The sequence below is a fragment of the Manis pentadactyla genome, chromosome 5, assembly GCF_030020395.1.
Source record: "Manis pentadactyla isolate mManPen7 chromosome 5, mManPen7.hap1, whole genome shotgun sequence".
NCBI classification, from domain to species: domain Eukaryota; kingdom Metazoa; phylum Chordata; class Mammalia; order Pholidota; family Manidae; genus Manis; species Manis pentadactyla.
The window spans coordinates 35157172-35175136 of NC_080023.1; the positions used below are offsets into that span (position 1 = coordinate 35157172).

Below are 17965 nucleotides of genomic sequence, written 5' to 3' on the forward strand. Positions count from 1 at the left end.
CAGAGGGTGCTGATGTTGGAAGTTCTTCTTCATATCGTATCTTAGTTCATTTTCTTGGTAGCCAAATTAGGCTTTGATCCTCTGTATAAATACAAACAGACCCTTTGCCCACACTTTGATCTGCCCTTTATACCATTGTGTAGAACTCATTGGAGGTCACCACACAGGAACTGCCTTTTTTTTTTTTTAAGAGGAAAGAATATTATCAGAAAAGTGTACCTCCATAGCCGATCATCTGACACCCTTTAAGTGATCAAAGTTAAGGATATTTAAAGCATGCTTTATTCATTGATTTACAGTTAGTTTTATCCTATCATGGAGTAATCCCCCTTTTCTTTCTTTTTTTTTTTTTTATCTTTAATCTACACTTACATGAAGAATATTATGTTTACTAGGCTCTCCCCTATATCAGGTCCCCACTATAGACCCCTTTAGAGTCACTGTCCATCAGCATAGCTAAATGTTGTAGAATCACTACTTGTCTTCTCTGTGTTGTACAGCCCTCCCCTTTCTCCCACCCCCCTATGCATGCTGATCTTAATACCCCCCCTTCTTCCTCCACCCCCTTATTCCTCCCTAACCACCCATCCTCCCCAGTCCCTTTCCCTTTGGTACCTGTTAGTCCATTCTTGGGTTCTGTGATTCCGCTGCTGTTTTGTTCCTTCAGTTTTCCCTTTGTTCTTATACTCCACAGATGAGTGAAATCATTTGGTATTTCTCTTTCTCCGCTTGGCTTATTTCACTGAGCATAATACCCTCCAGCTCCATCCATGTTGCTGCAAATGGTAGGATTTTCCCTCTTCTTATGGCTGAGTAGTATTTCATTGTGTATATGTACCACATCTTCTTTATCCATTCATCTACCAATGGACATTTAGGTTGTTTCCAATACTTGGCTATTGTAAATAGTGCTGCGATAAACATAGGGGTGCATTGGTCTTTCTCAAACTTGATTGCTGCGTTCTTAGGGTAAATTCCTAGGAGTGGAATTCCTGGGTCAAATGGTAAGTCTGTTTTGAGCATTTTGATGAACCTCCATACTGCTTTCCACAGTGGTTGAACTAGTTTACATTCCCACCAGCAGTGTAGGAGGGTTCCCCTTTCTCCACAGCCTCGCCAACATTTGTTGTTGTTTGTCTTTTGGATGGCAGCCATCCTTACTGGTGTGAGGTGATACCTCATTGTAGTTTTAATTTGCATTTCTCTGATAATTAGCGATGTGGAGCATCTTTTCATGTGTCTGTTGGCCATCTGTATTTCTTTTTTGGAGAACTGTCTGTTCAGTTCCTCTGCCCATTTTTTAATTGGATTATTTGATTTTTGTTTGCTGAGGCGTGTGAGGTCTTTATGTATTTTGGACATCAAGCCTTTATCAGATCTGTCATTTACAAATATATTCTCCCATACTCCCATTCTCCCATTTGTTCTGTTGATGGTGTCTTTTGCTGTACAAAAGCTTTTCAGCTTAATATAGTCCCACTTGTTCATTTTTGCTGTTGTTTTCCTTGCCCGGGGAGATATGTTCAAGAAGAGGTCACTCATGTTTATGTCTAAGAGGTTTTTGCCTATGTTTTTCTCCACAAGTTTAATGGTTTCATGGCTTACATTCAGGTCTTTGATACATTTTGAATTTACTTTTGTATATGGGGTTAGACAATGGTCCAGTTTTATTCTCCTACATGTAGCTGTCCAGTTTTGCCAGCACCATCTGTTGAAGAGACTGTCATTTCGCCATTGTATGTCCATGGCTCCTTTATCAAATATTAATTGACCATATATGTTTGGGTTAATGTCTGGAGTCTCTACTCTGTTCCACTGGTCTGTGGCTCTGTTCTTGTGCCAGTACCAAATTGTCTTGATTACTATGGCTTTATAGTAGAGCTTGAAGTTGGGGAGTGAGATCCCCCCTACTTTATTCTTCTTTCTCAGGATTGCTTTGGCTATTCAGGGTCTTTGGTGTTTCCATATGAATTTTTTAATTATTTGTTCCAGTTCGTTGAAGAATGTTGCTGGTAATTTGATAGGGATTGCATCAAATCTGTATATTGCTTTGAGCAGGATGGTCATTTTGACGATATTAATTCTTCCTAGCCACGAGCATGGGATGAGTTTCCATTTGTTAGTGTCCCCTTTAATTTCCCTTAAGAGTGACTTGTAGTTTTCAGAGTATAGGTCATTCACTTTTTTGGTTAGATTTATTCCTAGGTATTTTATTCTTTTTGATGCAATTGTGAATGGAATTGTTTTCCTGATTTCTCTTTCTATTGGTTCATTGTTAGTGTATAGGAAAGCTACAGATTTCTGTGTGTTAATTTTGTATCCTGCAACTTTACCATATTCCGATATCAGTTCTGGTAGTTTTGGAGTGGAGTCTTTAGGGTTTTTTATGTACAATATCATATCATTTGCAAATAGTGACAGTTTACCTTCTTCTTTACCAATCTGGATTCCTTGTATTTCTTTGTTTTGTCTGATTCCGTGGGTAGGACCTCTAGTACTATGTTAAATAACACTGGGGAGAGTGGGCATCCCTGTCTAGTTCCCGATCTCAGAGGAAAAGCTTTCAGCTTCTTGCTGTTCAGTGTAATGTTGGCTGTGGGTTTATCATATACGGCCTTTATTATGTTGAGGTACTTGCCCTCTATTCCTGTTTTGCTGAGAGTTTTTATCATGAATGGATGCTGAATTTTGTCAAATGCTTTTTCAGCATTTATGGAGATGATCATGTAGTTTTTGTCTTTCTTTTTGTTGATGTGGTGGATGATGTTGATGGATTTTCTAATGTTGTACCATCCTTGCATCCCTGGGATGATTCCCACTTGGTCATGGTGTATGATCCTTTTGATATACTTTTGTATTTGGTTTGCTAATATTTTATTAAGTATTTTTGCATCTGCATTCATCAGGTTTATTGGTCTGTAATTTTCTTTTTTGACGGGGTCTTTGCCTGGTTTTGGTATTAGGGTGATGTTGGCTTCATAGAATGAGTTTGGGAGTATTCCCGCCTCTTCTGTTTTTTGGAAAACTTTAAGGAGAATGGGTATTATGTCTTCTCTGTGTGTCTGATAAAATTCCGAGGTAAATCCGTCCGGCCCAGGTGTTTTGTTTTTGGCTAGTTTTTTGATTACCGTTTCAATTTCTTTGCTCTTAATTGGTTTGTTTAACTTTTGTGTTTCTTCCTTGGTCAGTCTTGGAAGGTTGTATTTTTCTAGGAAGTTGTCCATTTCTTCTAGGTTTTCCAGCTTGTTGGCATATAGATTTTCATAGTAGTCTTTAATAATTCTTTGTATTTCTGTGGAGTCTGTCGTGATTTTTCCGTTCTCATTTGTGATTCTGTTGATTTGTGTTGATTCTCTTTTTCTCTTAATAAGTTTGGCTAGAGGCTTATCTTTTTTGTTTATTTTCTCAAAGAACTAGCTCTTGGTTTCATTGATTTTTGCTGTTGTTTTATTCTTCTCAATTTTGTTTATTTCTTCTCTGATCTTTATTATGTCCCTCCTTCTGCTGACTTTAGGCCTCATTTGTTCTTCTTTTTTTTCCAATTTTGATAATTGTGATGTTAGACTATTCATTTGGGATTGTTCTTGCTTCTTCAAGTGTGCCTGGATCGCTATATACTTTCCTCTTGAGACTGCTTTCACTGCGTCCCACAGAAGTTGTGGCTTTGTGTTATTGTTGTCATTTGTTTCTATATATTCCTTGATCTCTATTTTAATTTGTTCATTGATCCATTTATTATTTAGGAGCATGTTGTTAAGCCTCCATGTGTTTGTGAGCCTCTTTTTTTTCTTTGTAGAATTTATTTCCAGTTTTATACCTTTGTGGTCTGAAAAGTTGGTTGGAAGAATTTCAATATTTTGGATTTTGCTGAGGCTCTTCTTGTGGGCGAGTATGTGGTCTATTCTGGAGAATGTTCCATGTGCACTTGAGAAGAATGTATATCCTGTTGCTTTTGGATGTAGAGTTCTATAGATGTCTATTAGGTCCATCTGCTCTACTGTGTTGTTCAGTGCTTCCGTGTCCTTACTTATTTTCTGCCCAGTGGATCTATCCTTTGGTGTGAGTGGTGTGTTGAAGTCTCATAGAATGAATGCATTGCAGTCTATTTCCCCCTTTAGTTCTGTTAGTATTTGTTTCACATATGCTGGTGCTCCTGTGTTTGGTGCATATATATTTAGAATGGTTATATCCTCTTGTTTGACTGAGCCCTTTATCATTATGTAGTGTCCTTCTTTATCTCTTGTTACTTTCTTTGTTTTGAAGTCTATTTTGTCTGATATTAGTACTGCAACCCCTGCTCTCTTCTCGCTGTTGTTTGTCTGAAATATGTTTTTCCATCCCTTGACTTTTAGTCTGTACATGTCTTTGGGTTTGAGGAGAGTTTCTTGTAAGCAGCATATAGATGGGTCTTGCTTTTTTATCCATTCTGTTACTCTGTGTCTTTTGATTGGTGCATTCAGTCCGTTTACATTTAGGGTGACTATTGAAAGATATATACTTATTGCCATTGCAGGCTTTAAATTCGTGGTTACCAAAGGTTCAAGGTTAGCCTCTTTAGTATCTTACTGCCTAACTTAGCTCGCTTGTTGAGCTGTTATATACACTGTCTGGAGATACTTTTCTTCTCTCCCTTCTTATTCCTCCTCCTCCATTCTTCATATGTTGAGTGTTTTGTGCTGTGCTCTTTCTAGGAGTGCTCCCATCTAGAGCAGTCCCTATAAGATGTCCTGTAGAGGTGGTTTGTGGGAAGCAAATTCCCTCAGCTTTTGTTTTTCTGGGAATTGTTTAATCTCACCGTCATATTTGAATGATAGTCATGCTGGATACAGTATCCTTGGTTCCAGGCCCTTCTGTTTCATTGTATTAAATATATCATGCCATTCTCTTCTGGCTTGTAGGGTTTCTGTTGAGAAGTCTGATGTTAGCCTGATGGGTTTTCCTTTATAGGTGACCTTTTTCTCTCTAGCTGCCTTTAAAACTCTTTCCTTGTCCTTGATCTTTGCCATTTTAATTATTATGTGTCTTGGTGTTGTCCTCCTTGGATCCTTTCTGTTGGGGGTTCTTTGTATTTCCGTGGTCTGTTCGATTATTTCCTCCCCCAGTTTGGGGAAGTTTTCCGCAATTATTTCTTCCAAGATACTTTCCATCCCTTTTCCTCTCTCTTCTTCTTCTGGTACCCCTATAATACAGATCTTGTTCCTTTTGGATTGGTCACACAGTTCTCTTAATATTGTTTCATTCCTGTAGATCCTTTTATCTCTCTCTATGTCAGCTTCTATGCGTTCCTGTCCTCTGGTTTCAATTCCATCAATGGCCTCTTGCATCCTATCCAGTCTGCTTATAAACTCTTCCAGAGTTTGTTTCATTTCTGTAATCTCCTTTCTGGCATCTGTGATCTCCCTCCGGACTTCATCCCATATCTCTTGCGTATTTCTCTGCATCTCTGTTAGTATGTTTATGATTCTTATTTTGAATTCTTTTTCAGGAAGACTGGTTAGGTCTGTCTCCTTCTCTGGTGTTGTCTCTGTGATCTTTGTCTGCCTGTAGCTTTGCCTCTTTATGGTGTTAGGAATAGTCTGCAGAACTGGGACGAGTGACGGCTGGAAGGACTTCCCTTCTTGTTGGTTTGTGGGCCTCCTCTCCTGGGAGAACAGCGACCCCTAGTGGCTTGTGCTGGGTAGCTGCACGCAGACAGGGCTTCTGCTTTCTGCCCGGCTGCTATGGAGTTTATCTCCGCTGTTGCTGTGGGCGTGGCCTTGCTGGGGCTGCTGCTCCAAAGTGGTGGAGTCCTGTTGGAGGGGGAGCAGCCTGGAGGCTATTTATCTTCGTGAGGGGCCTCCGTGCTTCCTGCAGCCCAGGGGAATAGGGTGCCCAGAGATCTCCGGATTCCCTACCTCTGGATTAAGTGTCCCACCCTGCCCCTTTAAGACTTCCAAAAGGCACCTGCCAAAACAAAACAACGACCACAAAAAAAAAAAAAATTTTTTTTTAATTAAAAAAATAAATAAATATATAAATAAAGTCCGGTCGTTTTTATTTATTCTCCGGCGCCATCCTCAGGCATCTGCTCACCGGTCTTGCTGCCCTGTTTCCCTAGTATGGAGGTCCCTTTCCCTTTAAGACTTCCAAAAAGTGCTGGCGAAAAGAAAACAGCAAAAAAAAAAAAAAAAAAAAATGGCCGCTCGCTTTTCTTATGTCCTCCGGCGCCAGGCCTCCAGTACCCACTCACCATTCTTGCTGCCCTGTTTCGCTAGTATCCAGGGCCCCGCATGCACTGTGTCTGCGCTCTGGTCCGGATGGCTGGGGCTGGGTGTTCAGCAGTCCTGGGCTCTGTCTCCCTCCCGCTCTGCCTACTCTTCTCCCCCCGGGAGCTGGGGGGAGGGGCACTTGGGTCCGGTGGGCTGGAGCTTGTATCTTACCCCCTTCACGAGGCGCTGGGTTCTCGCAGGTATGGATGTGGTCTGGATGTTGTTCTGTGTCCTCTGGTCTTTATTCTAGGAAGAGTTGTCTTTGTTATATTTTCATAGATATATGTGGTTTGGGGAGGAGATTTCCGCTGCTCTACTCATGCCACCATCTTGGCTCTACCTGAGGGTGAGATTTTTATCACAAAATATTTGGTACATATAAAAGAACATATGTAATAGATATGTAAGTTAGCAAACATAAAATCAACACCTGGGAATTTACCACCCAACCCAAGAACCTTGTATTCTTTTTTTCCAAGTATCATTGATAATACAATCTTATGTTGGTTTCAGATATGCAACACAGTGAGAACTTTACATTCTTGATTAAATTCTCCTTGTATCCCCTTTCACCTTGTGTATCCATATGACTATCCTGAATTTTGTGTTTCAGTATCTATTTTAAAAGAAAGATTAGACATTTGTATATATCCCTCATTGTTTAGCTTTTTATGTACTTCATTATATGAAGGCTTATTTTATGTATTTTTTGTGATTCACTTTGTCATTAAATTTTGTTGCTAAGATTCTAATAGTATGTGTGTCTAGTTCATTAATTTTTATGGAGATAATTGTACATACACTTTTTGGGGTTGTATGAATTAAATAAGCTGATACATGTAAAGTGCTTAAAATAGTGCTTGGCACATAATAAAGGGTTCAAAGAAATATAGCCATTATTATGTTTATTGTTATTCACTGCTGTGTTAAGTGTTAATGAATATAACATTGTTTATTTATCTAGTCTCTGTACTTATGGGCATGTGGGTTCTTTCCAGTTTGAAACAAAAGAACACACTGCTCCTTTGAACATTCATATCCCTCTCCTTTACCCTTGTGCAAATTTCTATAAACCAAGTAATTGACATGTAAGTAGAATTGGCTAGGTCATAAGTTACGCTTGTGTTGAATTGTATTAGATAATGCCAACTTGTTTACCAAGGTAATGTGCCTTTTTATATTTCCATCAGCAGCATATCAGTTCCCATTGCTTCATATCCCTGCCAACATTAAGTATTGTTGTTTTTTTCTTAATCTGATGGTTGTAAAATGGCATCTTGTGGTTTCATTTGGATTCTGTTAATGAGGCAGTCATCATATATTTATTGGTCGTTGCTCCTTTCCTGTGCAAGTTTTATTATTGTATTCTGCCTTTTTTTCTAATGGTTTATCTTTTCTTTTTGATCTGGAGAATACCTAGGAATACTTAGGAATATTTATCCTTTGTTGATTCTATTTGTTGGAAATATTTTCTCCAAGTTTGAGTTTTTCATTTTTTATGAGATCTTTTGATAATCAAATGTTCTGAATTTTAATTTAGCAGAATATATCCACTTTTCCTTGTTTAAGAAATCTGTTTCTACCTTAAAAATATTCTATATTATTATTTGTTAGGCATTAAAGTGCCTTACCATTTAGTCATTAATCTACCTAGAAATATTCGTTTATGGTATGAGGTTAGGTACCAGCTTCCTATTAATTAACCTTTTTGTTGGAGTGGCTGGTGTACAGTTGACCCAGTAATCACTTAATAGTTCTTTCTTCATTGAAGAGTATCTCTAGAACAGTTTTGAGCAGAAGAATCAACAGTGTGTGTCCTTGGTCTCCTTATTTTAAAGGAATGCATCTAAATTTTCACCATTGGATACAGTATTTGTTATAGGTTTGTTTTACCCTTTAAGGAAATTCCTTTATGTTCTAATTTTCTAAAAAGGTTTGAAACTTGCATAGGTGTTAAATTTTGTTAAGTGCTTTTTTTTTTAGCTCTTGAAATGATTCTATAGCTTTTGTTCTTCAGTTTGCCAATGAGAAGAATTAATAGCTTTTCTAATGTTTAACTGCACCTTCCTTCCCAGAATAAATCCAACTTGGTCTGTGATATGTTACCTTTTTTATACATTGGCAGTTTATTAGCTAATATTAATTAAGTTTATAGGTTTGTGAGAAAGCAAGTCCTAATGTAACTATTTTATAAACTTCACAGCAGAAAATATAGGTGCAAAACTCAAAGCTCCACTTACTAAGCAAGAACCTCTCCAAGTAAGAGGTAAGTACATTTAATTGTACTTTTCATTATAATGGTGTTTTGAATTAAATATATAAAATTTATATAGATTTCTTTATAGTTATATTATTCTAAGGGTATAGTTCATTTTTACTTTTCTTTAAATATATTGACTGTAAGCATTTATTCTCTTATAAGCCAATTTTCTACTGTTTGACTTTGCATTTCAGTCATAAATTTTACGGTAATTGTTTTTTCAAAATTCTAAAGGCATAATGGCAAATAAAAATCAATTGCTTAATCATTTTTAGAACAGTAATGTTATTATAGATTAAGAGGCCAAGACTTTCTAGGTACAGCTTGTTCAAATCCAGGTAGAGTTTGGACATTTTTGTCTGATTTTATTTTCTAGGAGTAATTGAGTGATCAAAGAATTCTTGTTTGCAGCTTTCTTCTTTATAATGTGCTACAGCTCTCAATGAGCTATGGCTCCAGTCCCAAAAGCAGCATGATTCACAGAGGCAGTAACTGATTAAGAGCCCTGGGACTTTGGCATCAGACAGAACTGGATTCCATTTAGGTCTTCTGTATGTGCTAGGACAGTTTATTTGACTTCTCTGAGCCATAGTTTTCTCCCTCAAAAGATAGTGCTAAAAATGCGACTTGTTTTCTAGGATAACTTTGGAGATCATATATAGTATATGGTCATAATTAAGAATAATGTTTCAATGGCAGTCATATCCTCAATTATCTGGGCCCAGGATAGGCCAACAGAGATTTCTCTGTACTTTGAAGAAATTTCTTAAAAGTAATAAAAAAAAACCCAAATCTTTTTAAAGAAAGATGTAATTTTCTTCTCTGCCAAAGGAGCTTGTATAGATTTAGAATTTTAGGATTATTAGAGTAAGGCAGTTGAAACTCCTGCAGAAAGACACCTGAACTTCCTTATATACATTTTTCAAGTAAGATTTTGATTTTATATTGAGCTTTATTTTTGAAATGTTTATGTTGAGTATTATTTGTACATTAGATTTTTAATGATGTGTTACTTTAGGAGTCTTTTTACCTACTGTAGTGATGGATAATTTAATATTAATTTGTTCTTTCAACTTGGAGGTACTACCGAAAACTCATTAACTAGTAAATATGAGAATAGAATATGAAGTGATTCATAATAGGATGTTTGACAATTTGAAACACATGAGTTTGTTTTGTTCTTGCTGTTCAGATATTTGCTTATTTATATTATGTGACCAAAAGTTCACTTTATAATGATTTATAAAAATAGACTAATGTTGACAGTATTTTTTAATTCATAGACTATGCCAAGTCAGTATTTTGATACTGATGTCTCCAGCCTTATGAACAGTGTGATACTTCATAATATGAAAATAATGTGGTAGAAGGCAGTATGTTACCTATAACCTGTAATAAACTTTCTATCATCTTTAACTGATAAAAATATCCTTATGTTTACTTCAGGATTGTTACATTATGTGAAATAGTCCAGTGGATTTCAAAGTTTTTCAATATCAACCCACGTAAATAATAATGACTTATTATATATAGGTTATTACATGTAACAGAAACAAAAGTTTTCTCATAAAGTACTTACTCTTCTTTGTATGTAGTATTTTTTTATTTCTATTTTCTTTTTTAAAAAATGCTGGTTTCACTGCACAGTTTGAAAAACACTGAACTAGCATGTAATTTTTTTATCGAAACTTTAGTTCATTTTCATTTCGATCCTAAGCAATTTAAATTACATCAGTACAATTTAAACAGGCCAGTAATATCTGTACAGGGTGTACGTTAGACACAAGGTTAGCATTTTGGCATCAGTTAAGATGAACTATGGTGATAAAAGCTAGATGTTTACAAATTAATTCTGTCCTTTTCTGTACTTGGAGACTTTTTTTTCCAATGTTATTCAGTGCATCAGGAAAAATATCAATTTTCTATGAAATTCATTAATGAAACCCACTTAAGTATCAGCATATGTTCATATTCAAATGTGACTTCCAGTGTGCATATTTATTATGTTTTCCTATATTTTTGGTTTTAGTTAAAGCAATCCTTAAGAAGAGGGAATATGGACCAAAGTACACTCAGAATAATTTCATCACTGGAGTCAGAGCCATAAATGAGTTCTGCCTTAAATCCAGGTAAAGTAATTTTTTTTAAATGTAGTAGTTTGCTCTGTCTAATCTAAATAACCATTTAATTCTTAAAATGGGTTACCTGGTACCATCTGTGTGGAAACTTTACCATGGCTTCTTCCTAAATTGAAGAAGTATTTTTATTCAATTAAAGAATGTTAAAATTGTTAGCCTAGAAAACTGAATTCTGCTTCAGCATGAACAATTCCAGAATTTCTTGGCTTCTTAAACTCAGAAAGGTAGGTTCTTTGAAACCTTTGTATCACACAAGAACCTCAGGAGTTGTATTGTCATGTTAAAATATGGAATTATTAATAAGATTATTTGCATATAAAGTTTTGGTTTTTTTGGCCAGCAGAGTTGAGTACTTAATTTAGTTACATTTATGTTCACATTCCAGCTGTGGTTTCTGTTAAGTATAAGCTGTTTTTACTTTCTGGTATCTTTTGTTACTAATTTTCTTGTAATCATGTAGCTTTATTGAGAAATTTGTCACAAATTTAAACTTTTCCTCCTCCTTTGTGTTTACCTAGAAAAACCATATTTATTTATTGGCAATTTAGATATCAGATGATCTAGTGTTTTTTCCCTCTCCTTCCTGGTCACATCCATTATGGTATAATATCAAGAAGGAAGGATTCCTGTAATCAGTTTTGTAACTTACATAACTGTTAAAACAGTGAACAGTTATAACATTGATGTAAAACTGTGCTCTGTTTCACATATAGTATTTAATTTAGTTCTCACAAAAATTTTGTTAATTAAGTACAGTAGGTATTGCTGTGTTTGCATGGTAGGCCCAAAAATATCATAAAGGTGTTAGTGACAAGCCTTATCTCACGTAAAGAGCCAGTGATAGAGACAGAACTAGAATGAATACCTATCTTTTGATACCTGGTCCAACCTTTTTTTTACACCAGTATATGATAGTTGGTTATTGATTTACTTTAAACTCCAGGTTTAATTTCTAGAGGTTAGTATATTCCATAGTCACCAGTTTTATTTATACGTCTTTTCATTGCTGTTAAAAAATTTCCTTAGGAAGACCAATGATCATATTGAGAATGACTGGTAGTGACTTGAAGAATATATTAACCTTTCAGAATTTAAGAGAAAGGAAAATAATTAAATGGCATGGAATTGACATACTATTTATGACTCGACACCTATGAATGGTATTACCACTTAGTATATTAATCTGAATGTAAACAAATATGACTGTAAATTTTTTATTTAAATTCTTAAGTAGAGGGATGATACTCTAATCTGTGGTCTTTCCACTGTATTTTTTTTCCCCCCACACATCAGACATTGCAGTTTGTGTCTATAACAGGTAAAATACAAGCACTGATGAAGGAATTGAATCACTATATATGATGTCATCTATATTAAGAAAATTCTTATTTTTACACTGTCTCTAGACCAGTTTTTGTGTACAAAATTTCTTCTTTAATCTTTGTACAAATCTGTATAGCCTTTATTGATGAGGATCAGTGTAGTGTCTTTTATCTGCTCTTGATAATCCTTTTAAATACATAAACTCTGTGAACCTTGAACCTTATCTGAATAAATTCAATATGTTTCTTTCTTCAGCGATCTAGAACAACTTCGAAAAATCAGACGACGAAGTCCTCATGAAGATACCGAGTCCTTTACTGTATACTTGAGATCAGATGTGGAGGCAAAGTAAGTAAATAGTTCTTTTAGAATAAAACTACAAGCCAAATTTGGGATTAATAAAAACATGGTTAGACAGACTCAGTTTTTTAAGTGATCTTTTAAAAGCAGAATGTTTTTATATTGCAAACTTGTTTATCTGGGAGTTACTACTATGTACTCATTAACTAAAAATATGTCATAATTTATAAGAAAATTTGCTATTATATTTACTCTCATTGTTTAAATTTATTTAGAAAAGTTCCTTGCATGCTTTATATTTTTCCTAAAGGACCTTATGCTTTGTTGTAGTTAATCTAGATTTAAATGTGATTATAATATAGTCATTAAAATTGTCCATTATTGGTGGCCATGTGTGTATGCACAGATCTTTGGAAGTTTGGGGAAGTCCTGAAGCTCTTGCCAGAGAGAAAAAACTACGTAAAGAAGCAGAAATAGAATATAGAGAAAGTAAGTATATTTAATTGAAAGCTTAGTTAATCGAAAATAACTTGTAGATAAGACCTGTGCCTGTCACTGTGCACTCCTTAGTGGTTATACACTTCTTGGCTTTGGCTTGGTTTCCTTTAACAAATACCAGTTTTTGTTTTGGGGTTCAATTATTTTATAAAAACAATGTATTTTTTGTTTTCTCCTCTATAGCTTTTTGAAGACAATGAGTGGAAGAAAAGCTAGTTTGTGGTTTCTGTAGGACATATGAATATTAAAATTTGGTCTGATTTGAAGATTATACTTGTTCTAAGAATGATAGCATAGTGTTCTTATAGAAAAGTTTTATTAATTCAGCTACAATTTTCTACTTTAAGAATAAGAATCAAATTAAATCAGAAACAAAAGGAGGCATTACTACACAACAACAGTAACACAAAGGATGATAAGAGACTATTATGAACAAGTACATGTGAACAAATTGGAGAACCTAGGAGAAATGGATAAATTCCCAGAAAAATACTACTTTTGAAGCCTAAATAATAATGAAATTTAATCAGAGCAGGCAAATAATGAGTAAGGGCATTTAAAACAGTAATCAAATATCTCAATTAATTCATTTAGCAGATACTGTCAAGCATCTGCTATGAACCAGAACCTGTGCTTGGTGCATGAGGTTTAATTGCAAATAAGCCTCTCAGGGAACTTAACAATCCATTGGTTTCGTGACAAAGCCATTTTATAGAATTAAGTTTAAGATGTGATGTAAATTATAGATAATTCTTTGATTTTTATATATATATATATATATATATATGTTTTGTGAATGACAAAAGTGATGCATGCATGCTTGTGATTTAAAAAGGAATACAGAAAAATGAAGAATAAAAAGCCTTCTATTTCCTGTAATATTGTCTCATTTTCCTTCCTAGAGATAACTTATAGACAATTGGTGTATATCTGTCCATAATATTTCTGATGCATTTTCAAATTTATATTTACATTTTTTCACTTAAACATAAATTGTGTGACACTGTATATACTGTTTTGCATCTTGTTCTTCATATGTACCAGTGTAATCATAAACATTTTTCTGTGTCTGCATATAGAAATCTATCTCTACCTTACTCTTTTTTAATAGCTGCATTGTATTTTATTGTATGGATATAGCAAGTTTTGTGTTTTCCAGTTTTTTACCATTATAATGAATACATTAGTGAATGCCCTCATGCTTTTTTTAAAAAAAACATGTAATACTATTTTTCTGGGTATTTATGTAGGATAAATGTTAATAGTGGAATTTCAGGGTCAGAGGACAAAGGCAATTTAATAGATCCTGAAGAATTATTCTCCAAGGAGAATATAGTACTCCCCTACTCTTTACATTTACTTTACCCTCACAGTGTATGAGGGTGGCTGTTTTTCCATACCCTTGACGATGCTGGATAATAGCTGTTTGAACTTTTGTGTGTGATGAGCAACAGATGGTGCCTTTAATTTTGAGTTTCTCTGATTACTGTGGAGGTTTCTCTGATTACTGTGAAGGTTGGTTATCTTTTAATATGCTTATTGGGTTTTTTTTAGTTCTTCTGTAATTTTACATCCTTTACTAATTCTTCTATCAGATTGTGTATTTTAAAATAGATTTTTATGAGTTTTTGGAGGATTTTAACACTTAGTTTTAAGTAAGTTCTAAGTATTTTCTAACATTCCTTCTTCACATTTTGTTTTGTTCATTTCCTCTTTTAGTAGGGAAATTTCAGACATATTCGAAGTACAGTGGAAAGGGTAACAACCCCTCAAGGACCCTTTACCCAACTTTACAGTTACCAAAAACATGGCCATCCTTGTTCTATCTATGTCCCACTTGCTAACCCTCACTCTAATTTCTTTGAAACTACCCAGATATTGTATTATTTTATCTGTAAATATTTCAGTATTTATCTCTTAAAAGACAAGATGTTTTAGTTGGTTCATGTGATGATGATGGTTGGACTGTTTTAGAAAAGTTAACTAACCACTGCCTGCAGTAGTAGCCTCTCAGTCTTACTATCCTCTAGGTTGCCCACTGGTTGAAGGTCTAAGATGTTTTTGCATAGCTTTAATTCTGGCAAAGAAGCTGAGTGGCCTTCTGCTGATGATTCTTTTTCTTGACAAAATTGAAAACATGTCTCTTTCTAGCTAATCTAGTCAAGAAGAATAAGGCATTTATTTGAGGTTCTTGTAGGCCTGAAATATATATATATTAAGTTATCTGCATATTGAATAAGTATAGGTATCCTTGCAGAATCCAAGACCTTTAAATCATTGGTTTAACATTTTGAAAAGTATTAAGGAGAGTTAGTGAACTGTAGTATCTAAGGGGTTTTGGTCTCAGAAGAAGCAGTTGTTGACTGTATATCCACAGATAAGCTTAAGAGAGAACTGTACCTAAATCCAAAGGAGTGAAATATTTACTGTCAGTGAAAGAAATAAATAGTGGAGTCTGGGAGCCCTAGAATGTTGGTTTCACTCTTCAATTAAAAGCTTCCATTGGGTTTCTTTTATGAAATACAGGTGCTAAAATAAGATACAATCATATGTTGTGCCAGTAGCGCATATTCCATTGGGGAATTAGATACACTACATTTATAATTCTCTGAAACTGATATGGTTAATGTGGCAAGATTAAAATAGAGATAGAGGTGCTAGTATCTTCAAAAAATGTACACATAATTTTCTTTGACAATCGGGCTTTATTTAGGAAACTTATTAATTCTTTAACTATACTTCTAAATTCTGCATGGGACCAGTGCTTAAAAGTGGCAATATTTCCTTCCCATGATGAGTTTGTGAAATTTCTAAGTGGAAATTATGCAACAGTTTTGGTCAGTAACACAGGAAGAAAAGGAATAGAGAGTCTCTTGAGAGTATGGGAGTTTAGAGTCAAGATTGTTGCAGTGGCACAGGAAGGAGATCAAGGAGAAGGGGAAGAAGATGGAGAAGACATGCAAGGACAGAGAGAACAAAGTAGGCCACGTAGCCGTGTTCAAAGTGTCCCATTTTTTGCCAGTGGAAGCACCTCATGTTGGTTCCTAAGTCCTTTTGTCATAACCCTAGTACTGTAGAATCCTTGCTTTTAGGTACAGTAAAATACTTCAGGTTGATTTTACACAACTCTTGTCCCATATTGGGAATCAGCCATCTCTAAAAGGAACCCTTTTTCCCTTTTAGTGGGAAATAAAATTGAGAGACCATAATCTGTGCATTATGGGTACTCATTTTCAAGAAATGGACAAATTTTTAAGTTCTTTCAGTTAAGAAATACTTTTTTTTCTTGAGAGAAAACACATAGGTTATGCTGGAAAACTTAATCGGTACATTATTTGTTTTGTATCTCTTCTGTTACACTAAAAATCTTATTTCTTAACCATTAACATAATTAATTACATTTTTGGTTTATTCATATATATGTATGGACACATAGAATATAGTGTAGTTTCAAAGTAACTATCAATATCATTGCTATCAGAGTGACTTAAGATATCTTTTCTTCTCTTTGTCTTTAGTACATATTCCACTAGGGGTGTATAGTTAAATTTCTGTGTTTTAAAGTCACTTGAAATTTCTCTCTGTATGGGTAAACTATCAAATAGATACAAAATTAGATTCATTTATTTTATGTTGCTTTTGATTTTTAGAAATAATTTTTATTCACTGTTACTTTATAATTTTATAAACATTTACGTGGTTCCAAAATCACATCTACCAGACAAAATACTACCAACAAATTTAGCTTCCATCCCTAACCTTTCCATCTTATTCTTGTCCTTTCACATAGATAACCATTTTAAAAATTAGTTTTATCGTTATTTCTTCCATTTTTTAAAAAATGTAATGAGGTAGCATACACACTTGCATTAGCCCCTCCCCCTTTTCATAAATAAGACATAGTATCCCTCCCCCTTTTCATAAGTAAGACATAGTATGCATACTTTCTGTCCTTGCTTTTTTACAGGACAGTATGTCCTGGGGAGCACTGTATAGCAGTAAATACAGACATTTCTTCATGCCTTTTATAAATACTGTACATTTTGGGGTATATTATATTTGGGGTATACATATACATTTTGGGGTATATTATAGTTTATTCAGTCATTCCCCCATAGGTTGTGTCCAGTCCTTTGCTGTTAATAATGATACCATGAATAGCCCTGTACATATATTAAAGGAAATATTTAAAGTACAAAATTGGAGAAAACAATAGAAAAATATTTTTTCCTCTATGTTTAAACTTTGAGCTAAAAATGAAGGAATGGTTCTTATAGCAAGCCTAAGTAACTTACACCTTTTAGGTAATATTGAGAAGAGAATCTTAATCAAACTGCCTTTATCTCATTGCAAATCCACATTTCTCTGTGTACATTAAGAAACAACATAAAATTGTATCATTTTAATAGTTGTAATGAAGTGTTAAGTATATTCACATTGTTAAGAAACAGATCCCCAGAAATATTTTTTCCGTAACTTTTTAAGTTGCAAAACTGTAACTATACTGTTAAGCAACAATTACCCTATCCCCCAGTCCCTGGTAACCACTATTCTATTTTCTGTTTCTATGAATTTGACTAGTAGATACCTCATAAATGGAATCTTACAGTATTTGTCTTTTTTACTTATTTCACTTGGCATAATGTTCTCAAAGTTCATCCATGTGACAGTATTTCTTTTTAAAGTCTGAATAATATCCCATTGTATGTATATATTATCTTTTGTTTATCCATTCATCTGTCTATTGAAATTTTGGTTGCTTTCAGTTGTTGGCTATTCTGAATAGTGCTGCTCTGAACATGGGTGTGTAAATAATCTTTGAGACTCTGCTTTTTTTTTGGATATGTACCTCGAAGTGGAATTACTAGGTCATAACGGTACTTCTGTTTTTTAAGTTTTTGAGGAACCTTCCTATTGTTTTCCATAGTGGTTGCACATTTTATAATCCTACCAACATGTACAAGGTCTCCAATTTCTGACATCCTCAACAACATTTATTTTCTGTTTCTTCTTTCTTTTGTTTTTTGTTTATAGTATCCATTCTGATGGGTGTGAGGTGACACCTTATTATGGTTTTGATTTGCATTTCTCTGATCAGTGATATGAGTGTCTTCATGTGCTTTTGGCCATTTGTATATCATCTTTGGAAAAAAGTCTATTCAAGTCCTTTTCCCATTTTTTAATCAGGCTGCAAATCT

General features: G+C 34.6%; 1 protein-coding gene across 3 annotated transcripts in view; it reads left to right on the forward strand.

Moving 5' to 3' along the window:
• SLC30A9 (solute carrier family 30 member 9) overlaps window positions 1-17965 on the forward strand; it is a 115524-nt gene that overhangs the window by 49091 nt on the left and 48468 nt on the right. For 2 of the 3 annotated variants that reach the window (XM_057502182.1, XM_057502180.1), the window contains exons 3-6: window positions 8452-8514; window positions 10538-10637; window positions 12225-12317; window positions 12676-12758. In XM_057502182.1, the coding sequence (XP_057358165.1) occupies window positions 8452-8514; window positions 10538-10637; window positions 12225-12317; window positions 12676-12758 (339 nt within the window). The remainder of the gene's footprint in view (window positions 1-8451; window positions 8515-10537; window positions 10638-12224; window positions 12318-12675; window positions 12759-17965) is intronic. The other variant, XM_057502181.1, reaches the window with a different exon arrangement.